This window comes from Falco naumanni, chromosome 2, assembly GCF_017639655.2.
Source record: "Falco naumanni isolate bFalNau1 chromosome 2, bFalNau1.pat, whole genome shotgun sequence".
NCBI classification, from domain to species: Eukaryota; Metazoa; Chordata; class Aves; order Falconiformes; family Falconidae; genus Falco; species Falco naumanni.
This window is the reverse complement of record NC_054055.1, coordinates 41,945,330-41,970,715: the sequence shown is the minus strand read 5'-3', so window position 1 is coordinate 41,970,715 and position 25,386 is coordinate 41,945,330. Positions and strand designations below refer to the sequence as shown.

Below are 25,386 nucleotides of genomic sequence, written 5' to 3'. Positions count from 1 at the left end.
GCTTTCTCTTTGATCTCTTAGCATCAGTTTTGACCACACTACTGCCAAAAAGGCAAGTCGTGCTCTTTTCCCTGCCTCCAGCTGTCTGTTCCTGCCACCTCTCTTGTGTCAGCACCAGTGATTGTTCAGCTGTGCTGGGAAAAATAATAATTTGGGGAGGCAGGTCTAGTTTTCAGTCAGTTCAAGGAACTGACATAACTGGTGAGCTACGTGGTTTAAGTACTGACCTAGCAAAGGATGTGCCCAGCAAAAGATAAGAAAGTAAGGGCTGTCTTTCTGGTGGCAGTGCAGTCTGAGATCACATAAACCTCAATGGAAGTTTGCAGAATGAAAAAAAAAAAAAAGAAAGAAATCCTCAAAAAAGCTTTGGCTGGGGTTTGTGAATGTTTGCTAAACTCTGGAGTTCAGCGAACGGCAACTGTATAATTCTTTTGGTGTCTGCCCTTGTAGCCTGCTGTGTTACTTGTGTTTTCAATTTTAGTGTAGTTGAAGATTTCTATTAGAACAAGTGGATTAGGTAGTCAGGGTTCTTTTTCTTCATATTTACTAGTGTATACTGATGCAGTTCTTGATTCATTTGTATGTAGGAATTTGCAAGAGAACACAAGATTTTCCTATTAGTTTGGAATGTGCTGAAGCTCAATTTTTCTGGTTAAGTCAACACAAGGAAGAATGGAAATTCTTTCTACTACTTTTGATGCCTTCTGGTGGTAAGTTTGTTTTCAGAGGAGCCTGATTGTCATGGAAGACACTGGGAAATTTAGTCTTTGGAGCTAAAGACATTCTGTAGCATCTTTCTGACGAACTCTGTAATAGTTAGGATATTACTGTATGGACAGAATACTAAATTAATGCGTTGCTATTAATTGTATCAACTGAGCTTCTTAAACTTGTGGTTTGTTTGGGTTTTTTTCTGTTTCTAGATGCTTAAAGAGTAATACTGAAGAGTCCAAAATATTTCAGTTTGAGTCTCTAAATAGTAGCTATTATTAAAGATAGAATTAGAAATAGATGCATAAATAAAACCACTGTAAAGCCTCACAGCTGCCCATATAGGCAAGGTCACCTTCAGCTGATTTCTTTCTACTCATATGGTCACTTTTATCAGTTATTGAAGAAATGATCCTGAATAGGTATGAAATACTGAGAAAAGTTTTGGGCTTCTAAGTAGCTATCAGACTGATTTTCGAATAATCAGAAGGTGGAGAAGGCTTGAGAGATGCTTGCTTATCTCTTAGTTTTCCTAGAGCCAGCATGAATTGTTTGTTGTAAATTTTGGTTTGATGCCTGTTTTCTGAAATAAAGAACTGCCTGTTCTTTTTTTCTCCAGAAAAATGATGAGTCCTGCATAATGTATGCACACAAGAAATTACCCATTTATTTTAGACCTGTGAATGAATAAATCCATTGTAGATCCAGATAGCTGTGTGTTCTTGAGTTTATACTGGAGTCATTTCACAAAAGCTGTCAAGATGGTTGGAGACAGGATACTGCGCCAGGCAGGTCCTTGAACTGAACCTGTATGTCTGTACCTCTGGAGGTCATCTGATCCAACAACTCACCACCTGTCATGTGGCACATTCAATACATATAGCTGGTTGGGTTTTGATTGGGTGGGTTGGTATGAGGGTTTTTTTGGTTGTTGGTTAGTTTGGTTTTTGTTTGTTTTTCTGTGTTGTTTTTGTTTTCCCTTTTAGTTGGGGTTACTGTCTGTGAGGCAGAAATGTGATGAGGTGGTGGTGTCTTCATCATGGCACCCAGTTATGTTGTACATGCTTGGACCTGGAAGCTAGACAGTTTTAATTTCTGCAATTCTGAAAAAGTCTCACTGTCTGTTGTAATTAGGATCATAGTATTTACTATAGATTATGTAATTTAATGCTGAAGTAGTAAATAAGTGATGTTGGCTTGAAAACCACACTAGAAAATTTTAAAACTAAGAAGGCCTTCCTCTTTAGTACCTAATCTTCACAGAAGATTTTAAATTCTCAGGCAGCTAAATGTGAATCTTTAGTTCAAATTTTAAAGCCTTTTGCTTTCAACTGTTGATGTTTTCTTCCAATCTCAAATCAAGTGGAGGCCAGGAATTTGATTTCTTCCTTCTACTTATCCAAATGCAAATAAATAACAAATACATGTATATAAAAAGGAGAGAACATAGGGTGACCAGGTTTATATAACACTTCAAATAAAAGCTCTATGGCAAAAAAGGATTTATGATACATTTGGTGACGAGAATTTGTTTGGCAGTAAAAACAATTAGTTGAATGATCCATATAATTAATTTGAAGAACTTCGTGCAATACCACTGCAGGAAATTCTTTTTATTAAAACATACTAGGCAAAATTTATGCAGTTAAAAAACTTAACACATACATTTCCCTTTCCTCTCTTTAACTTCTAACATGTTTTCACAGTTTCTTTCAGACTTCATAGAATTATTTTCTTTTGGAACTAAACTGATCATTTGTGTTTTAAGTTGAGGATTTTTAAAAATTGCTTTATTTTTTTAAATTCAGAGTTTTGAAAATTCTGTGTAATTAAACATAGGAGCTTTATCATAGCACTAACTGCAGTCTACTTTTGCAAAATCTGACAAAAGTAATTATCATGGTAAAATTCATCAGTGTGCTAGTACTTTCTTAAGAGAATATTGAATTTTATAAAAATAAAAAAAAATTATGTTGGATTTAAGAATAAAAACTTCAAATATGTTGCTGTGTTATCAGCTGTTCTATTACATCAGAGGGTTCTCTGTCACATCAGGGAATATTGGATTTGCGATAGGACACTAAATGTCCATGTAATATAAAAGCTTCACAATGGATATCCTTTAAAGTTGCTAATATAATAGACTAATCGCGTGAATGATTTTTTTATATTTTGTCAGTAGTTTATGAGTAATGAAGAGGCTCATCTTGGCTGCTTAAACTGAAACTGATCCACAGAACAGTATTATCCTGATCAATCCTAGTTCTATATGATGGTCTTCAGCAAAGGGAAGGAAGGAAAGAGCCATACCTTCTTTCTCTGTATTTTTGTGCCAGCTGCCATGGAAATGAGAGATGTAACAGATTCCTAAGTTTCACTGTCTAAGCAATCCTTACATGGTGGGGATCTTGAAGGATCTTTTCCTCTTCTCTAAGTGGTTTACCTCACTACAGGAGGGATGACTTCATCATGACCCTGAATTCAAGGATTAAAAATGTGGTGGTGTTTTGTTTGGGGTTTTTTTGGGGTTTTTTTTTGGTTTTTTTTGTTTTTTTTTTTAATTTTAGCATAGTATTACTGATTTTTTAATGTCAGCCACTTAAGATGTAAAAATGTTAAATGAAATCAAAACAGGGTAAGCAGCAGGAAAAATTCAACTCAGCCCCAGAAGTGGAAATAGATGATTGATCCATCCGTGTAAGGCCAAGATAGCTTTATTTGAGGGTCAAGAGAAGGATTTTTTTTAATGATGATTCACCTGTCTTTTCAAATTTCTTGGTTTCCCAAGCAAGAGGTAAAATTTAAGTTAAAATTATGAGTGTTGTTTCAGTAAAATGATTGTGAAGGTATTGATAAGTAGAACCATAGAAAATATTTCATACAGTCACACCATGAAATTTTGATCAGAGAAACTGTGTGGGTATACCTGTGAATGTAAATTTCCATCACTAACAGCCAGACTTAAGACCTTGTGTGCTTTCAAAGAAAATCCCAGAAACCATTACAACTACTCCCCCTCAAAAGAACACCAGAAAAAACCTCCACGCTGCCATTATATCTTTGCTTGCAGTAACCAAACTGTAAAAATTTGGACTGAAATATTCTACGAATGATACTGACTATAGAGATTAAAATTTTTGAAGAACACAGAGTTTAAAATGTTTCCACTGTTTCTAAAAAAATAAGGTTAGAGGAAAATCTCTTTTCGATCTCTGTATAAATTAACCTGACAAAAGCCTTTTCTCTAACGTCATATGCATCATATCAGTGTTAAAGATACCTGTTGGCATTCTGAATGTCTTATGAAGCTAACAGTTCTGTACAAAATGGAAAGTAAACTAAATCAGCCAACTCTCTGATGGTATGGAAAATATCTTTGAACAATGATTATAAGATTCCTCATGGTGAACTTTTTGACAGCAGAATGATAGACATTGAAGTTCAAACTCCTGTGCAGGGCTCCATCTGTAGTAAAGGGAGTGGCACTTCCAGAGGGCAGACCAGCATAATACAAGTTGGAAAACCGAGTTCCGTACTGTGTTTCTGCCTTTGCCAATAAAGTAGCATTTGACTGTAAGGAGTTGGGCACCCTCAAATTATGGTAAGATACGCAGCAAAAATATGTGAAATTAATTTTGGTTTTGGTGGTTTTGGGTTGTGTTCGTTTTTTTGTGGTGTTTTTTTGGGGTGGTGAGGTGGGGTGGTGGTTGTTCTTTTTTAACTGTTTCAGGAAAGCTACTAGTTTAGGACACCATTCAAATCCGTTTGGACTTCAGAGGCTTCAGATCAGACCTAAGATGTCTTGCCCTACATATCTGTTAATCTATTCTGTTTTGATTCCAACAGTCTCTGTTGAAATACCATCAAAATGAGGTTTTGTGCCGTTCAAAGGGTTCCCCCTTTGAAAGTGAAATGCATTCACTGCACTGCTAGACATCTTTTAAAGAAAAAATTCTTTTGATGCTCTGGTACCTAAAACCCTATCCCAACCAGCAGTAAATACAAGCTATTGAACATATGCTTTCCTGGCTAGCAGTCAGCCTTCTTTAGAAGAGATTCTTTTATGCATACACTCCGTTCTGAGCTAATGGAATAGTGACAACATGTTTTCTAAAGAAAACCTGTGTATGAGAAAATTGCTTAGACATGCATAATCTTTCTTCAGGAAGCTGTCAAGGATTTGTATTGATGCTTGATGGTATGTTATTAACATGCTTACAGAAATAATTTAAAGGCAGTAGAGCAGGGCTGTTTATACTATTTGTGGTAATATTACCATTACTAATTACATTACAGTGTAATACTCACTGATACAATCAACCGCTGGCAATGTCAGAATTAGTGTGGGATGGTATGAGAAGCTAAGATTTTAGACTTCTGACTTCAATTTGCCATTATCTTGTTGAAAAATACTTTCTTTTTCTTCCACAAGTGGAATATGTTTGATATCCAAATCACTGCAAAGAAAGCATTTTTAATTGACTTTTTTTTTCACTTTAAGCTTAGTTTTTGAATAATCAGAAAAAATGTAAAGAGATTGAAAACCATATTGTTTATTTAAAAAGTTAAGCAAGTTTATGTAGAGGTACGATAGGTAAGGTGTCTTTTTTTCTTTCTTAACATGGAGATGGTAATGGATTGCAGTGGGATCAATACAGATAAATTAAGATATCTTAGGGTATGAATCAGCCTTTGACTGATTAAGCAGGCAGTTGTGTTAATTATGTTACTAAGTATGTAATGGGTTAAACTTCAAGACAACCCCTTCCTCCTTCTAGTATTAACATCAGTGTAAGAACTGGGATAAAATTTATGACATTCAAACAGAAGAGAAAAATAAGATTAGACTTACTAGAAACAAGGTGTATGAATAATTGAATAGGTATGTCTATAACAATGTAGGTTCTTTATGTAAATCTTGACAAAATATTTTTTCAGTTTGTGAAGGGGAAAGTTACTAACAGTGGGCTCAGTCAATCATATAGGCATTGTAGTGAGTAACTTCTGAAGTTTCTTTCAAACATCGCTTAGTTTCTTTGATATCCTCATGGTCTTCATTAGGATTACTTTATTACTATTCTTTATAGTGAGAAAAATAATCTGATCACAATAAACTCCTTATGATTTTCTTCTGACTACTGTCAGAAGTTTACACTTGTTTTCTTTGAACGGCAGCAATAATTAACTGTACTCCTTCTCCTCAACCAGAAGGCTGCTGCTCCCTTCATAATTTGTTTGCTTCATAATAGAGAATTGCCATGCTACCTGTGCAAATCATCACCAGACAGTCTCAGTGTGTATGTTTATTCTGAGCATAGATTTGAGGTTATGGAATTCACAGGAATGGAGTCAAAGCACTAAAATGGTAAACAAGTTAGTACGTTGAATCATAGTGCAAATTTCAAAGCTGAGCCACATATGCCTTTGGGATTTCAGTAAAATGTAGCTTTGCATAACTAAGAGTCTTCACACCAGAGCAGAATCTTTTTCCAAGGTGTAAAGGGTTGTCATTTGCCACACAATATGCTGCTTCTGAGAGAAAGAGAAAATAAGGTATTTTATTGCTTTTAAAGAGGCATTCTGTTTAATTTATATCTTTCTTTTATTTCTTTTTTTTTTTAAATTTGTTTAGGATACTTTTTAGCATTTAGAAATATCTGGAGAGTACAAAACTATGCTCTTTAATTTTTCCTATTGCATATAGTTTGCTAACTTAATGCTGCAGCTGCTGAAACAGTTTGCCCCCTGGATGTTGCTGTGCTTTCATATAATTGAGCCTTCTGTAGTTTCACTTAAAGGGAGTTTCACAGTCATGAGAGGTGACATATAGGCATATATCATCCACTTTTGTCACAGTCCATCCACAGAACAGATGCAGTGTAATGAACAGCAGTGCACAGAGTCAGTCGCTGTTGGGCAGGTAGTGGTTTGTATCTTTGATCTTTTTGACCTTAGAGTTACCAGTAAGTAGTCTATTTGTGTTTTTTTCATACATAGATCACATTTACTTTGAACTAAATTGAAACTATCGATTTATTTCGTGTAGGATTAATCTGCACAAGGCCAAATATTGGTCATCTGTTTCTCAAGAACTACTCATTATTCTTTGTCTTATATGACTATGTCTTTCTTTTGCCCTTGGGATGAGGATGGAAGACTTCACAGATCACAATTCTAGGCAATGCTGAAGAAGCAAAAAACCACAATAATTTGAGATTTGCAGCATAATAATATAATCTTTTATGGCTGAAACCAGTTATAAACTGTCATAATTAACAGTAAATTGAGATCCATTTTAGCCCTAAAGAATTACACTGTAATAGAAATACCAAGAGGTTTTTAGTTAATAATTGTATTATATTGTCCTTATGTATGGATTGCATCTATATGTGCTCAAAGTAAGCAAAGCCTTCTGGTGAAATTATATATTCAGTACCTTACATGTGATAAAGTTTTTTATCTGTCAAAGGGTCTCACTTCAGGAGATGAGCGTTAATTAGACATTGCATAGACAATAAATAGAGCAGTGGATTCACTGTAGTATATGAAAGGTGAACTTGCTGTTACGTTTGCACTGTCTTTGCAGTATTAGTTCCTCTTTACATCTCATTTTAACAGCTACTAGTCAAGTACCAGCGACTTCCTTAACAAAGGAGTCTGGGACAAAGGCAGGGAATCTTAAGTCTGTGAGGCAACCATGACTAAAAGACTCTTAACAGTAAAATTTTCTTAGGGTAGAGTATTGTGGTGCAAGTACAAAGGTTGCATGGGGGAGTGCATGTGCTTTGAGAATCAAAATTGATTCATGAAGTCTCTTTTTGCTTTTTTCTGATGGGGTAGAGTTTCTCCATGATCTCCAAGGCATTCCTCTTGCTAGATTTTCCGTGTTCTGTATTCACTGCTAACACCAGTATAGGTGATTCTAGACTAGGTCGTGGTGGGTTTGTTGTGTTCTTTTTTTTTTTTTTTTAGGAGTGAAAAATGTACTTGGTTTCTTTATCCAACAAAAAGTTTATTTGTCTTTACAAAAACATACTTAACTACTCACACAGGAAAATAATTGCATGTCTTGTGAACCTTTCAGTTTTAACACTGACATTATATTCTTATTTTCATTCTTTTTAATAAATTACAATTTGCCTTTTAGGGTTTTACTTCATCCTTTTGAAAGTGACTGTTTTTGAAAGAGGGGTTTTGTTGGTTTTGTTTTTGAAAGCAAGCAAAATTGCTTATCTCTGGGACTGATGCTGCTGATTTTCTGGTGTTTTTTTCCTCTTCCATGATGAGCAACCATCACCAGTAGGTATTATTTATTAAATATTTTTCTGTGTGTTTTGAAGTCCTTTAAATTAACAGCATTTTAAAATAAAGGCAAGCTATAGGCAAAAGAATACTGAATTCAATTTAAAACATGCCAGCTGGCAAAAAAGAGAACCATTTAGTTGGCAAGAAAGTCTCTGGTCTGCTTATTCAACTGAATGTTTACTGTGGAGGTATTGTGTGTGTATGTATTAATGTGTAAAAGTGTAAATCAGTCTGTCATCCTTAGTCCTCCTTCTTTCCTTCATCTCCTGGATCTTTTATTTCTTTACTGTAATTAAAAGATCAGTAGTTCATTATGTTTGATTTCTCCATAAATGAAGGCAGTGTTACAGAATCTTCACAGATAGTACAGCATCTTCATGGGAAGGTATAATCCTATGTAAGAATCAATGCAGAATGGTATAATTCCTAGACTGCATGTTGGTGCGGTACAGCATCTCACTGGCTAAATGAGCAACTAAATGCTGTACCGTCCTGTCAGTTCTCTCATATATACACACACTACTGTACTGTTGAAGTGTAAAAACGAACAAAGGAAATTACCCTTGCGAAGGTCTGTAACAAGGCCATAAAACAGGCCATAAACAAGTCTCGTAGTTTTTCTTAGAACACTGTTGTTAGTACTACCTGATTTGACAGGTTACAGTATATTTTATTTTTATTTCTGTGTAAAAGCCTCCTATACTATTTCAGTGGGAGAAAACTGAGAATTATGGTGAGGTAATGATGTTACTGTATTACAGCCAAAAAGACAGTAATTTATTTTGAATACAGAAATTTCTTGCTAGGTTTTGTTGTGCTGGTTTTTTTGTGTGTGTGTGGTGGATTTTTTTTTGTTGTTGTTGTTTTTTTTTTAAACTGTGTAGGATTTGTCATTTTCCTGAAATGAGTGACCAGCAGTCTGCAAACTGAAACGATTTATTGAGGCATACAAATAAGGATTTAATTTTATTCCTTTTAGGCACTGAAATGTCAGACATATGTTGCAAGTTGTGTGAGGCTACGTGGAAGAAATGTGCATTGAACTTCAGTCCCTTAACTCCTTGTTTACTGGGAGTGAGAGACGTTCAGAGTCCCGTATGTTTTGGTCTATTAGTTTGAGAGGTTTGCCTGATTAGGAAGTTTGTGTACATGCATTTCAGTTGTGTAATTCAGACAGCTTAACTTCCACAGGCACTATGCAACAACATCTGTATAAACTGTTTGAAGATGCCAAAATTAAGTTTGTGGTGTCCAGGTAACCAAGGTTCTTCATAATCAGTGTTTTACTTGTGGAATTGAGCTAAACTTTTGAGGATAGCAAAGTACAGCAGGCTTTCTTCCTCAGGCAAGGTTATAGTTTCTGGTGTCTGTATTTTTTAATATATGATCCTAGCAGAAAAGGAGAGGAGAAAAGTAAGAAGTTTGATTAATGGAAGAAGCTTAGAAAGAGCTAAGTTTGAGGACTGATCTCAGAGCTCTTAGGCTGGGAAAAAAAGGTCCCATTAATTTTAGTGGGAGTTTTGACTGCACAAGGACTTTCAAGATCAAGTGCTTTCTTGTTCATTAAAGGATAGAAGGTAATTAGAAATAAAGCACAGAAAAGATTTTATACAGTACTGCTTTTGTCAGCTGAAAAAATCCATATTATTGTAGGAGTTTTAGGCTAATTTCTTTCTCCCTTTCTTGCATAAAATGATGACACAGTAGGTTGTTTTCATTACTCTTAGAGGTCTGTGGTTCTATCTGTTCATTTTATTGGGAAAAAAGCAATTGGCAAGTTTTTTCTGTGTTAGCTTCCTTGCTCTTGGGTTCCAATCTCATCTATGGTGCTGACTTTGTCATTTCCCTCCTCCGTCCAAACTGTTTTGCTCAAGATATTCCCACAACATTTTTGTTTGTAGATGTTGGATGATAAATGAAATAAAAAGCCAGTGTGCATTTTGTTTGAAGGATTTTGCTGATGTCAGCTTATGAAATAGTGGAACTATTGGAAAGAAAATGATAAAACGGTACTAAGTTTTACAGAAAGAAATCTTGCATGTTTTATAGTACCTTATTTATGTTGACTTTTGAACACCTTTTGGGGAAGAATCTATATGTACTTAAGACCTCTTGAATCCAACTCTGAATTTTGAATGTTTGGCAGTCATGACCCTTTTCAGGAATTGTAAATTTTTGTCATCAACTGATGGGAGTACTTTCTACACTGACCTCAGTGACAAGGGACTCATCTCCTCTTAGAACTTCAAACCAGTCTTTGTAATACTTAAAAATACATTTCGTGTTAGTTGTCCCTTACAGGTACTTTCCCCACCCTCTCCTCCCCCCACCCCATATCAAAACCTTTTTCCCCTCAGCCTCTAGCTGTAACTTATTTCGGTGAAGATTGTGGTCCGAGTTTAATTGCAGATGGAATTGCCACTGGTAAGACTGAGAGCAGGAGCCACTTTTTTTACAGCTTTCTATTGTGTGCTGGTGGGCACAAGGGAAGCTGTAAAAGGATGTGGAGCCAGAGAAGCTGTTGCAAAGCTGTTGCTTGCCTGGTTCTCTTTGCTGGCCTGGCAATACATAATGATCTTAAGTATTCCAAACAGCAAGGGAAAGTGAGAAAGATTTATTTCACTTCTGACATAGCAGTAGTCTGCTTTTTTATGAAGTAGCTATGTAGAATTTTAGTGATGCCATGCGTCTGTCTTTCCAATCTGCGATTGTTACATGAATAAGATTTTGTTCCTGCTCATTCCTGTTTTATTTTGATGGTCTCCCTATTCTTTGAACTAGCAAAGGGGATGGGGGAAATATTCACTATTTGTGGTTATTGAAATTACTTTTGTGATTCCTTTCCAATTATTTTCAGGAAACAATAAACTTTTCTGCAAATGTGACTTATTTCTGTAAAGGTGACTTTCTGCCAAATAAGAAGGTATTTGGTAATACGCAGTCTGCCTTCAAAAACTCATCACTTTATCAAAATGGATAAAACTGTTCAATATAGATTCTCAAAAGAGAACTTGATCCATAGAGACTCCTTTGCTTTTTTACTACTTTAATTCTGTTGCCTTTGGGTGAATTGCTCTTCATTTGTACTCATGTAAATGAGGAAAACAATCATATGTAAAATATCAGAGGAGATACAGGCAGATTTTAAAATGAGTCATTTTCAGTGGCATTTACCTTTCTGTTAAGCTATACTGTTAATCTCCATGGATTGTGTAAGTGCCTTTTCACTCAGAGTGTAAGACCAAATAATATTTCTGCTTATGTAAAGGGTTTTGGTTTTGGTTTTTTTCAAATGAAATTTTAGATGACAAAGAAGGGACTTCCTGAAGTTAGTTGGAAATGTGACTTCAGATATCAGAGGAGAATATTTTTGTGAGATAAAAGAGTTAAGATGACTTTCTGCTTTCAAGGGGATTTCTTGAAAAAGCTTTCAGAACTGTGGTACAATTCTCTAAGAACAAACTTGTGTGAGATATCTGAGGTACCTGTTGGGAGTGCTTTGCAAGAGACATGTGTTTTCCATTGCAAGTAAAAAGTACAATTTAATGTAAAGTTTTCTGATGATTTTGCTCACTACGTGGTGGTAAATGAGCAGATAAACTGTTCTGTATAGGATACTAATGTCCTTTCTGAATATGGTGCACAGAGTGCTTGTTGCAATTTGGGCATATTACTCTCTACAGAGAACGGATTTGAAATTGTCCCACTTTCCAGAGGCATTACCCTTGATGTAATGTTCTCTCGCTGAGAAGCCTTATTTTCTCAAATACAATAGAACAGTACAAATGCCTGGTGCTAGGTTGATACCTGAGTTTCTGACTGTCCTTCAAATGCGTATGTCGGTCTGGCTTATATTGTTCTGAGTTATTATGGTACTGTGCTGCTGTCAGGTTGGATAACCAGTTTCTCAAGGAATAGGCAGTTTTGAAGATTCTGCAGTCTTAGTAACTTACAGAAGTTTCCCTCCACAGTTCTCTTACAGTCACATACACACAGGGTCCTTGTGACTTGTGTCCTTGGAGACATGGTATATTGGGGTGTCTGAGTATTATACACAGGAGGGAACCTGAAGTGCATTGTGCTATTTATATTCAGCAGTTAGTAACAGAGCATGAACATCCATTAATGCTCCCACATTAAACACAGCTTTAATTGCAGTTTTAAAGATCTGCTGGTTTTGCTTTTTAGAGTCTCAAGGTTGATTAATAATATCTTAATAAAAAGCTTAATAGTGCATTAAACTTAAAAAAAGTGTCTTATTATGAGACAGCGATTTCACTTGGTAGTTCACTAAACAGAATAAAATCTCATCTTAAAATCTGTTGCCTGCTGCAGCAAAATGTTACACAATCAGCCTTCAGAAACCACACTGACATTTGATGTAGCATTTTAAATGTTAGCACACACGTTTGGTACCAGGTACCAGCACACATGTACTAGGCTACGGCCTCTGGAGTTTGTTGAACCCTCATAAAAAGTCCTTTATCTATTTTCAGTAGAAATTTGCTAACATTTTACTTTCTATATTACCAATATTGGGCCACTGGGGAGGCGGGTTATCTGAAGATCTGTAGTAAGAATGACACATCTTTTTTATTTAAATATTATTGCTTTTTAGGCACTGAATTTTGGAGATATGCTGAAGTACTTGTGGGAGATTTGGGTGCCTGAAAAACCATGGGTGGTAAGATATCAGATCCACTGAAGTCAATAAAATACACATTTAATTTTAAGATAGGTATTTTGGGCCCTGTTGTCACTGAATTCAATGGGCAAAACTCTTGCAGGGCTCGTAAGAAGTGCATTACTGGAAATGTATGCAAGTGTATTTCCATTCTTTTCAGTATTGTCAGACTGGTGTGAAGTTGAAGTAATGCCTGTGGTGAACTAGAACTGTGTGGTAGCATCTGTCAGGGGGAAGAGCAAATTGATCAGCTGAAGGTTACAAGACATTTTCTCTTATCTTTGCTCAGAAAGTGGCTAGCTATTGCCAATCAGAGCAATTCATGGCTCACAGCTGGGCCTACTGAATAGTACCTTTCTCCAGGCATCCTCTTGTTACACTTGTTTTACACCTGCTCTGGACTCCAACCCAGTAAGCCAAGAAAAATAACCCATCTCCTGTTGAGGACCATGTGGACTTCTCAGAAAAAAAGTCTGGCAGATGCTGTTTGTCTTCCACTTTCAGAGGCAGTAATCAGAGAAGAACCAGGGTTCAGTGCTTTGATCTCTTAAGACTCTGCAGTAAGGAGGAACTGTCGTCTACTTAGACGCATAGTTTCTTCTCTGTGCAGAATTGCAGTCTAGTCTGTCGGTTTCTGTGCTGGGTTTTCTGTGTGGAATCAAGGACTGTAGTTTCTGTCCACTATCTGTGCTTTCTAAAGACAGTCTCTCCAAAATAAGTAACAGAAAACTCCATGTAGAAGGTCAGAACTTGCATTTGTGTTAAAGTTTAAAAGTAATAAATGCAATTGCAATTTAGTTACATCTTATGTTAATTTCATTACATTTGTTCAACTAGTCAAACTACAAGATTGCAGTAAAAAGTTGTTTTCTTGATAATGTAGACCTCTTTCCCCAATACTATGCACTCCGTGTCACTCACTTTAAGCTACATTGGAAGAAGAAAATTTCCTGGAAATGGGAGTTTCCAGTATCGGACATTAAATTTTAAACTATGTTTTCTAGCAACCTATTGGATATTTGGTGGTTTATCCTTTATAGTAGACTATTTTAGCCTCAATCTAGGGATTTCAGGGACAGGGGAATTGTATTAAGTTTTTAGTGTAAAATAGTCTGAATAAACTTTGTTGAATCTCTTGGTATACTATAAACCTGATAAATTCTCATTAAGGCAATGTAGAATGGTTAGACCACACTGAAGTGGATTCAGGCAGTGGAGTACCACATGAAAGTAAACGTGCACTTAAGCTTTTAGCTCAGTTTTGGGATATCTTGTATCAGTATTAGAGTGTAGTACTTCAGCAGAAGCTGTCACTTCCAGTATTTTATTTCATTAGATAATAATTACAAAATAAGGTGTCTTTATGTACTGTTTTATTTAAAGCTCTAAGAACACCATATACATAATACTTCATAGTCTAGTCAATTTTTTTTTGTGGGAGAGTATATTATTCTACACATTACATTGTAAAAGCTGGTCTTTTAACAGTTACAGTTGTTAAGAGAAATCTTTGCCATGGTAGTTGGAAGTTAATTACTAGAATGTAAGTTGTAAAGTAACTAAACAGGAAGAAAGGACTAAGCTTTTAAGCTAATTTCTGAAGATTTTATGGAACTTTCTCATTCTTTCCGTAAGAGTTGTTGCTCTTTGTCAGACAAATCTTTTCAGCTAGGTTTAGTGCTTCAAGAGAGTTAAACAAATAGGCAAACTATTATTTCCCATGCCTGTTCTAGGTTTTTAAAAATGTGGAGATTTATTCCCTTTTCTCTACCGGTTGATATTGGGCATGGAAAGCTTTGTTGTTTGTGGTTTTTTTTTTTTTTTTTCTAGCTGACAACAGCAGCCTGACTAATCACTTTAATTAAAGCTTCTTTTCCATCCATGTGAGTGATATGCTTTGAAAAAATCATCCAACCCTTTAATTATGGAAAGCATTTTAAGTATTTGAATGTATTTTTATCATTTTAATATTGATCTTCGCAGTCTGAAGAATAACTAAGTAATGTTGATGGTCTGTAGTGTGAACGAGTACTGCTCATTTTGCAATGCATTACTGAGTATGAATAAGGAAATACTGTATTCTTGCTTTTTTAAAAAAACATTTGAATTACCTGTGAGTACTTTGCTCATCTAAATAGCAATTACACCATCTCTTTCTAAAAGATTCTTGGTAAAGCAAAGCTCCATTAACATTGCATGTAATAAAATCGAAAAAACCCTCTTAAAACAAGTTTCAGACTTAATGGATTTTCTGTTTCTCTAAGTTAAATTTTAGTCATTGTCTTTAATGGTGGTGGTAGCTAGACCTAAAGATTAGATGCAGAAATTCTTAGATAAGTGTCTGGTGTATCTGATTAAGCAGCAGTTCAGACAGCACAATTTTGTGGGGGAACTTGGGCTGGAGTGGGCTGGATGCAGGAATGGAAACACAACACTCAGTGATCAGCAATCTAGAATGTATTTAGCATGTAGGTAGTGCCTCGATAGCAATTTGTCTTTTAAGAAACCTATTCTACAGCACACACACATGCATATACACATGCATGCACATGCACGCACATAGGCACACACCAGTCAAAGCTGCATTTCCTCCAGCCCAGTTCAGGCAAGCGTGCAGGGGGTACAGCACATTCACTCTATAGCTGGGTCCTGATTGTCAGCCGGACTCCTGTGTGCACGGTTCAGGCTCAGCCTTCTATGTGGTGCTGGATGCCCAGGGATGTGTACACTCTTGAGGAGTCATTGTCTTAAGTGTTTATTACTTTATAAATCATGTTGTTGGTATAAGTCATTATAAGCCAAGCTAGTGAGCCATGTGGCCTCACTAGTCATACAGCCTCAGGCCAGTCTCCTTGATATCACCCATATGTAAGGCCAACTAGCAGTTGTCACTGAGGTTTCTATCACTCTGGTCTCCCTACCCAAATGTGTTACAGAAGTGTGAAGTCAGCAAGAAATACATGATGGAGTTCAGCTAGTGCAGCTGTGTTTTTCATGTCATACAAGGTTCATTTTGTTATTTTGCAGATGGGCAGATGTAGTCATTGTCCCATTTATCTGAGCAATGCTTTTGGGTAGACTCTATCTGTGACATGATCAAAATGATCCCTTCTAGAAATATAATGGTACTTTGGCATTGATAACATCAATATCTATTCCTTTGGGGTGGAAACACCCCCTCCCACCCTAACATGTAATAGAACCTTTCTTTGAGAGAAGAGAGAGATGCAGAGCTGTAGGAAATGGTCTGAGGTTAAAGGAAAGAATCTGAGACTATTCAAATACCTCATTTGAGTATGTCCCGTATAAATGACTTGGTTTCCAAATAGTAGATTATGCAAGCATATTTTTTCCCATAAAAAGAAAAAATCATTTTCTCTGCTGTTCAAGCTAGTTGGTAATAATCATTTGAGGCAGGATTCTGAGAAGAGGAATTCTCTGTACATTTTTTTTTTTTTGAGTTTGCATATAAATATATGGTTATTTACCCTGGCAGAGGTTTTCATAATTTTATTTTGTTCTGATCATAACTTCCTGTGCCTATTAACTGGTAAAATCAGTTTCTTAACTTGAATTCAACGATGTTGGACAAACACCTATCTTCTTTGTAATTAGATTTTATTATGACTTTGTTTTCAAAATAAGCTGCTTTTTAGTTGAAAGCTGTCCTTAAAATTACTTCTGAAGCAGCTCTTTCAAATGAATCAAAATAGATGCTGGTCAATGAGGTACTACTGTTTTGTCTCATAAGTGGTTAAAGTGAAACGGAGCAACCTCAGGTTTATATAAAAATACATGTTTACATATGTATCTTGACTTCATTTTTCTCCCTAATTAGTAGCATGCTATGTACCATTCTTGACTTTTGATTCACCCCCTTGGTGCCTGCACCTCCCCTTAGGGATCCCAGCTGTTTTCTCCTCCTGCTGTAATTGAAATCAAACTTGTTCCAGCCTGTAATTGATAGTGAATCTAACCATCTAATGCTTTCTATGAGACAGATGCACAGCAGAAGCACATGAAACAGCATATGGAAAACCAAGTACCCTACTGGGGTGAATATAGATCCATTCTTGTTATGTTGTACAATATTCCAATACTTTCATCAACTAGTTCACCTATGTTTTAAATTGAGAGTGTGATATGTATAGAAAATTTTGAGTATGTGCAATGTATTAATTGAAATGGTTAGGTCAGATCTCTCTGTCCTCATGAAGAGCTGCGCCTCCAGACTGCTGTTACACATTATCTTCTTCACCTGCTCTTTTCTCGTGAGGTGTCAAGAAAAGGTATTCTAATGTCTGTCTGAGTGTTGTTATGACAGGTCTAACAGCTTATATGGGAATGTAAGTCTAGATGTTCTCTCTCACCCTTGTTTTGGCATCTAGTGCAAATCACAATCTTGTATAAAGAGTGCATCTTATTCTCCAGAAGGCGGCATTTGCTAGGAATCTACCATTTGAAGCAGGATGGTGCTGTCAGTACTTTAGTATATTGCTGGTTTTCTTTCTCTCTCAAACCATATAATACTTCCATTAGTAATGATGTAATGAATAAAATAGTAAGATGTTCTTTTATCCTATATCTCTCCATTTCTTTCTATGTATAGTATATAAGAGAAAAGAGCGCCAGTCATGAATTGTTATATATGCCATATTTTAATATTTTCAAGAATGTGGGGTTTTGCTTCTTTGCCGCGTACACACACACACGCACGCCCGCACGCATGCCCGCCCGCCCGCCCCCGGGATCGGCGTGATCTACTCTAGTTCCCACGCTCGAAGGGTTATATAGTTTTTATAGCTTTCTTCTACCTCTAGCTTCTCCTCATGATACAATATACAGTAATTAAATATAGAACTAAGGAGAAGTCATAGATTAGTCGTTGGCTGCTGGATTTTTTAAGATATTTTTGAGGTATGTTTTCATAGCAGAAATAATGTAATAGTCCCCTGTGTGGATTTCCTCATACTTGGTTTTGGAAGAAGCCTCATGTGTTCCTTCCAGTGCTACCAATAACAAGGTGTTATCAGTACATCTGAGTCAGGCAGACCAAGGCTTTGAGCGATTGCATCTGTAACTAAGACTGAAGACCCAGCTTAAGTATACAAATCAAATTCGTACTGTTCCTGACTCTAGATATGGCTGCCCTGTGTAAAGTTCAGCAGGATTTCTCCTGGGGTAGCGAAGTTCCTTTAGGTATATCTAAATAAATGTTAGCATTCTGGTGAATACTTACAAAGAGATTTGGAGGAAAGCTAGTTATTTTGTAACTTCTCAGATTATACCTGGTTTCTCAGGGACCTAAGAAAAAACAGAGTAGAAATTAACTTCTTCATGCTGTTCACAATCACAGTGGAGATTCTTCCTGTTAAATATTTATCCATCGTGGAAGAAGAAAAGAGTTGAACAATCAAACGGTGTTAATTTAAATGTCATAACCACAATTAGAACAAAATTGTGTCTTTTTTCTATTTTTTCTTTAAAAATATATATTTCTGTGTATTACACAGAAAATATGATTTATTGTTCATTAAAATATTATATAAAAATGAAAAGTAGTAAATGTATTAAGGCTAGGCATGTGATTATTTTTAAGTCTTGCTATATGCACGGACGATGGTTCTGTTATCATGGAGTAATCTAAGTTGGAAGGGACCTTCAGAGGTCATCTGATACAGTGTCCTACCCCAAAAGGGCTAATTTAGATCAGGTTGTTCAGGGCCTTGCTCAGTCAAGTTTCGAGTATCTCCAGGGCTGTCTCCAAGGCTTGCCATGGCCTTGCTGGGCACCCTGTTCCAGTTTTTGATCATCTTTGTGAATTTTTTTCGCTTCATATAAAATTAGAATTTTCTATGTTGCAACTTGTCTCTAGTGCTTCTCATCCTATCAGTCTTAAAAAAGAGTTTGGATCCATATTGTCCAGGACCTCCCATTAAGCAGCTAAAATTGCAACAACTTTTGCATCTTAAGGGTGAGCACATGTAGCACTCAGGGGCTACCTTTATGCTCTACAGCCTCCTGACCAACTCCTGACCAACCTTCTGACTCTTTGCTGGGCTTACTCCAGTGTTTTCCTGTACCAGAGAGCTCAAAGCTGGGCACATCATTCCACATGCAGTCTCAGACATGGAATCATGGAATCCTTTAGGTTTGAAAAGGCCTTTGAGACCATCAAGTCCAACCGTAAACCTAACTGCCAGGTCAGCAGTGTGCCTAAATGCAACATCTACAAGTCTTTTAAATACCAGCAGGGATGGAAGGACTCAAGCAGTTCCCTGGGCATCCGGTTCCAGTGCTTGATAACTCTGTTAGCGAAGAAATAGAATGCCAATCTAAACCCCTCCTGCACAACTTGAGGCCAGTTCCTCTCATCTTACCACCTTACTTTGGAAAAGACACTGGCATACTGAATAGAAAGGAAGAATTGCCTCCTAGAGCTTTCTCGCTACATTGTTACTGATGCAGTTTGACCTTTGTTTAAGGACACTCTGCTGATTCATTCTGGAATGGTTGTTTACCAGGACCAACAGATCTTTTTTTCCTGGGCTGTTTTCTGTCCGCTCGGGCCCCAGCCTGCATTGTTGCAGGGGGTTATTCCCTCCTGGGGCAGGACTCCGTGCTTGCCGTTGCTGCGCCTTGTGAGGTACCTGTTGGCCATTGTCCCAGCCTGTCAGGCTTCCATGGAATCGAAGCCCGGCCTTCCAGCATGCGGAGCGCTTTCCCCTCGCCTGAGTCGTCTGCGCGCTTGCAGAGGGTGTACTCTGCCTCATGGTCTGGCTTATTAATAAAGACATCAGGTGCTAAATCAGCGTTGGCCCCATTATCCACCCCTACCAGCCATCTGCCCGTTGGACTGAGCACCTGTGATCGCAACCCTTTGAACCTCAGAGTCCGAGCAGTTTTTCCAGGCACTTGATAGTCTGCCTACCCAAACCATGTTTTCATCAAGTTGTTACTATGGATAAAAAAAAAACCAAAAAAACAAAGAAAAAAGCCTTGCTGACATCAGGGAACCTCTTCTTCACCAGTGCAGCCATCTCACCACAGAAGCTAATCAGGTTGGTCAAGCACATTTTGCCATTGGTAGATGCATGTAGGCATTCTCTTGTTTTTGCTGATAGTATAACTTCCTTTTTAGGTTTCACAGTCCTCACTACTATCAACTCCAAGAGAGAAGTGGGTTTCATAATTCAGCTGGGGTCAGTTAGAATTTCCCCATTATGCATGCTGACTTATACGGTGCTTGTTTGACTTGACGGGCATAACACTCAACTTTTCCCATGCTTTGAGGAAGTTGTCATTGATGATCAATCAGTTCTGCTGAGCTCCTTTACCCTCCAGGGCTGTTTCCCATTAGCCCTCACCAACCGGATCCCTGAACAAATTTAAATCTGCTTTTTGAAGTCTAGGTTTGTAATTTATTATTATTATTATTATTATTATTATTATTATTATTATTATTATTATTATTATTATTATTGTAATAGATCCAACTGGGTGTCTCCTCTGGTACGTTTGTCAGCCACCTGTACACCTGTATCTAAAAACCATTTATTGATGCTTCCTGGAAATCTCTTGAAAATTTGTGATCCACCATTTTGCCCTCTCAGAATCATAGAATCATGGAATCATTTAGGTTGGAAAATACTTTTAAGATCATAAAGTCCATCTGTTAACCCACTGGACTGCCATATCCATCACTAAACCATGTTCCTAAGCGCCACATCTATGCATTTTTTAAACACTTCCAGGGATGCTTGTTCTACCACCTCCCTGGGCAGCCTATTCTAATGGTTGACTACCCTTTCAGTGAAGAAGTTTCTCCTAATATTCAATCTAAACCTCACCTGACATAACTTGAGGCTGTTTCCTCTTGTCCTGTGGGTAGTTATCTGGGAGAAGAGACCTATGCCCACCTGCCTATAACTTCCTTTCAGGTAGCTGTGGGGAGCAATAAGGTCTCCCCTGAACCTCTTTTTCTCCAGGCTAAACAACCCCAGTTCCCTCAGCTGCTCCTCATAAGACTTGTGGTCTAGACCCTTCACCAGCTTCACTGCCCTTCTCTGGACATGCTCTGGCACCTCAGCATCCCTGTTGAAGTGAGGGGCCTATATAATGAGAACAGTATTTAAGTTGTGACTTCACCAGTGCAAATTACAGGGGGAAGATCACTTCTGTAGTCCTCCTGGTCACACTGTTTCTGACAGCAGCCAGAAAGCTACGGGCCTTCTTGGCTACCTGGGCACACTGCTGGCTCATGCTCAGGTGTCCATCAGCCAGCACCCCCAGGTCTTGTTCTGCCAGGCAGCTTTCCAGCCACTCTTCCCCAAGCCTGTAGTGTTGTGTGGGGTTGTTGTGATTCAGGTGCAGGACCTGGCACTGCTCCTCATTGAACCTCATACAACTGGCCTTGGCCCATTGGTCCAGGCTGCCCAGATCCCTCTGCAGAGCCTTCCTGCCCTCAAACAGCTCAACAATCCCACCCAGTTTGGTGTCATCTGCAAACTTAGAGAGGGTGCACTCAATCCCCTCGTCCAGATTGTCAGTAAGGTTATTAATCAGGACTGGCCCCAATACTGAGCCCTGGGGAATACTACTTGTGACCAGCTGCCGATTGGATGTAACTCTATTCATTATGACTCTCTGGGCTCAGCTGTCCAGCCAGTTTTTTACCCAGCATAAAGTACACCCGCCCAAGCCATGAGCAGCCAGTTCCTCCATGAGGATGCTGTGGTAGATGGTGTCAAAGGCTTTACTAAGGCCCAGGTAGACAACATCTGCAGCCTTTCCCTCATCTACTAGGTGGGTCATCTTGTGGTAGAAGGAGGTCAGGTTTGTCAAGCAGGACCTGCATTTCACAAACCCCTGCTGGCTGGGCCTCATCTCCTGGGTGTCCTGTACATGGCACGTGATGGCACTCAGGATGATTTGCTCCATGGCCTTCCCTGACACTGTGGTCAGGCTGACAGGCCTGTAGTTTGCTGGATCTTCCTTCTGGCCCTTCTTGTTGATGGGCATCACACTGGCTAACCCCCAGTCTTCTGGGACCTCTCCAGTTTGCCAGGACTGTTGATAAATGAGCTTGGTGAACTCTTCTGCCATCTTCCCCAATACCCTCAGGTGAGCGGATGCCATCTGCCCCCATAGACTTGTGTGTGCCTGAGTGGTTTAGCAGGTCACTAACTGTTTCCTCCTGGACTGTGGGGACTTCACTGTGCTCCCTGTCCCAGTCTTCCAGCTCAGAGGGCTGAGTACAAGCTGAGGGAAGCTGGTCTTGCTGTTAAAGACTGTGGCAAAGAAATCACGAAGTACCTCAGCCTTTTCCTCATCCTTTGTGGCAGTGTTCCCTGCTGCATCCAGTTAAAGGATGGAGATTATCCCTCACCCTCCCTTTGTTTCTAATGTATTTGTAAAAACACATTAAAAAGTCTTTATTGTCTTTTATGTCAGTGTCCAGCCTGAGTTGTAGCTGGGCTTTTGCCTCTCTAATCTGAGCCTTGCATAACCTCGTGACATCCTTATATTCCTCCCGAGTTGCCTGCCCCTTCTCCCAAAGGTGGCAAACTCTCTTTTTTCCCCAAGTGCCAGCCAAAGCTCTCTGTTCAGCCCAGGCCGGTCTTCCCTGCTGGCTTGTCTTTCAGCACATGGGACAGCCCACTCCTTCACCTTTAAAACATCCTTCTTGAGGGATCTCCTGCCTTCCTGGATGCCTTGGCCCTTTAGGACTGTCTCCCAAGTAACTCTGTCAACCAGTCTCCTAAACAGGCCAAAGTCTGCCCTTCTGAAGTCCAAGGTTGCGGTTCTGCTGACCCTTCTCTTTATTTCTCCAAGCATTGAAAACTCTTTAGCACCTCGTGATTGCTATGCCCAGGATGTCCTCTGACCACCACATCACCTACCTGTCCTTCCCTGTTTGCAAACAGCAGGTCTGGTGGGGCATTTCCCCCTGGCTGGTTCACTCACCAGCTGTGTCAGGAAGTTAAATTCCACACACTCCTGGAACCTCCTAGACTGTTTCCTCTCTGATGTTTTGTATTTTCAGCAGATAACTGATAAGCTGGATTCCACCACTAGAACAAGGGCTGTGGTCATGAGACTTCTCGCATCTGCTTGCAGAATATTTCACTTGCCTCTTTATCTTGGTTGGGTGGTGTATAATAGTCTTTCACCAGGATATCTGCCTTGTTGTCCCTCCCCTATTCTTACCCATAAACATTGTTGTTACCATCATTAAAGTCCAGATGATCAAAACACTCCCTGACATATAGAGCTACCCCACCGCCTCTCCTTCCTTGCCTATCCCTCCTGAAGGCTTTATAGCCATCCATTGCAGCGCTCCAGTCATGTGAGTTATCCCACCATGTTTCCATTATAGTGACTGTGTAATACATTTCCTGCCGCATGATGTCCTGTTTTTTGCCCATGCTTGTGGCGTTTGCGTAGATGCACGTCAGTTGTGCTATCAAACTCATCTCCAACACTGGCATGCTGCCTCCAGGCTCATCTCTAGTGAGCCTGGTTTTATTCCTCTCCCCCTTCAAAGATGTTGGGGTTGTTCGTATACCCCCTTAGAACTACCCTTGTGATTCTGAGGCTTCCCCCAGGTTTTTAAAGGAGGCTTTGCTTCCTGGTCTCTTGATCCATCAATCACTCTGTCATCACTGATCTTGGTCCGTCAGCACTGGACTGGTAGGTCGCCTGCTCCTGTGCAAAGCTCCATGAATTCAGACTGCCCTTTTCTACAGAATGCAAATTCTCCTCCTCACTTGTCCTGAGGAGGCTGGATGGGTTCCCTGCAATTTGTTTTCCACTCTGCACATGGGTATGTACCGGCACTTGAGGTGAATGCCCCCCCCCCCAGCTGCATTGTGTTTACAGGGGATGTACCTCATGTGCTTACTCCTGAGCACTTGCTTTCTCCTGTGCCTCTTCAGATAGCCTCAGTTCTTTTGTCTACCATCTCCAGATGTTTATAGCCCTTCTGCTAGATTAACAACCTTCTCTGCAAGTCTGGGTCTAGCTCCAATTCATTAAATATACTATGACATAGAAATGTTTTGATACAGGTGTTCATTGTGTACATACAAAATATCTATGCATAATTTTAGTGTCTACCTGTGTTTAAATAGTGTATGCAAGTTCATGAAGAGAACAGACACTTTGTATATATTGTTATGCATATGTGCACAGCAAGAGAAAAAGGAGTGTAAAAACTTGAAGTACTGAATAATTACCTTTTTGTTTGGGAGTATTTTCTTAAGCTTTTTATTTCTTTCATCTCTACTGGCAGACATCTTTCAGTCTGATTTTTCAAATGGTACAACGGGGTTTTGTTTTTGTTACTTTTTTTTTTAACATCATTGAAGTGTGAAGCAGAAAGCAGCCATGCATATGCCTGGCCAGTTTGTTGTTGGTGATGGTTTATTCTTCTTTGTAAAAAAGGTGTTGAAATGTTTTGGAAAGGCTGATCTTATATAGGGGATCAAAACACAGGAGTTGAAGAGGTACAGCAGTTTTCATGTTCTTCTCTTCCAGAACTATAATCATGCATAAAGTAAATTTAAAACAATAAATAATCAACATATAGTATTATAAACACATTTGAACTGCTGCACTGAATTGTACTATCAAAAAAGATATTTGACATTTTTATGTACTTCCACAGTTTTATTTTGTTTAAAACCTGTTTTTCTTGGGGGAGGAGGAAGATAACTTTAGTGTATTCAAATATTTTAAGGAAGATACATCTGTTATTTAATGTTACTAAGATGCCAGTCTTTTATGATAGGGTGTATGCCACAGAGGTTATCCAGGTGGGTTTGCTTGATAGTATATTTGTATGAGAAATATCTTGGACATTTCTGTTTGTATACCTTTGTTTGCTATTTTGTTTTCTTAAACCAGTAATTATCATTGTAAGTGGGAGAGGCAGGGAAGTATGCATAACAGTTCTTCACAAGTTTTGTTCATCTGTCCTATACCTATTAAAATAAATTAAGTTTCCATACTGAAGGAAATTTGGCTTTCAGTTGCATTTTGCCTTGGAGGAGGAGAGAATGAAAAAGAACATTATGTTCCATAATACGAAGATTTTATGATCTAGTGTTAAATTCAAAGGTGGAGTAGGATTAAAAGGGTACAAGTGTGATTCACAATAACAGCACTTTCACTCTTCTTTTTTGCGGTGTGCATTTCCTTTGATTGAAGATGATAGTATCACAAAAAGATTACTTCCTTTTTGTTGTTGTTGGTTACCTGAAATGTTGTTTCTTAGGTCTCCTGTCTTCTATGCTTCTAAATAGGTAGTTGCATTAGGAAGCCTGAAGCATACATAGCTTTATGGTTTCTGAAATGTTTGCAGACCCAGTGTTTAGACAATGGAATAAAGTCCTAGTACTTCACTGCTTGTAACTGGTGCTTGAACACCTGTAATGTGGATCTCTAACTTTGGGTGTCTGAGCCTAGAGTTGAAATGCAGCCTTCACATCATCCTGGGGGTTTGGTTTCGTTTGGTTGGGTTTTGTGTGTGTGTGTATGTGTTTTTTTGTTGTTGTTGTATTTCCCAAATCATATCCAGTGAATTTGATAAAGAAATGGGAAAACTGCTTACAGAGATTGAGGTGGTTTATGGACACCTAACATTTTTGTCCATCTTTTTTGTGCCATATGACATCAGATTATGC

General features: G+C 38.4%; 1 protein-coding gene across 1 annotated transcript in view; it reads left to right on the top strand.

Moving 5' to 3' along the window:
* Positions 1–12,638: 12,638 nt before the first annotated feature.
* LOC121083564 (protocadherin-9-like) overlaps positions 12,639–25,386 on the top strand; it is a 393,954-nt gene continuing 381,206 nt past the window's right edge. Inside the window, exon 1 of the mRNA XM_040584116.1 lies at positions 12,639–12,700. Within this exon, the coding sequence (XP_040440050.1) occupies positions 12,653–12,700 (48 nt within the window). The 5' untranslated portion in view covers positions 12,639–12,652. The remainder of the gene's footprint in view (positions 12,701–25,386) is intronic.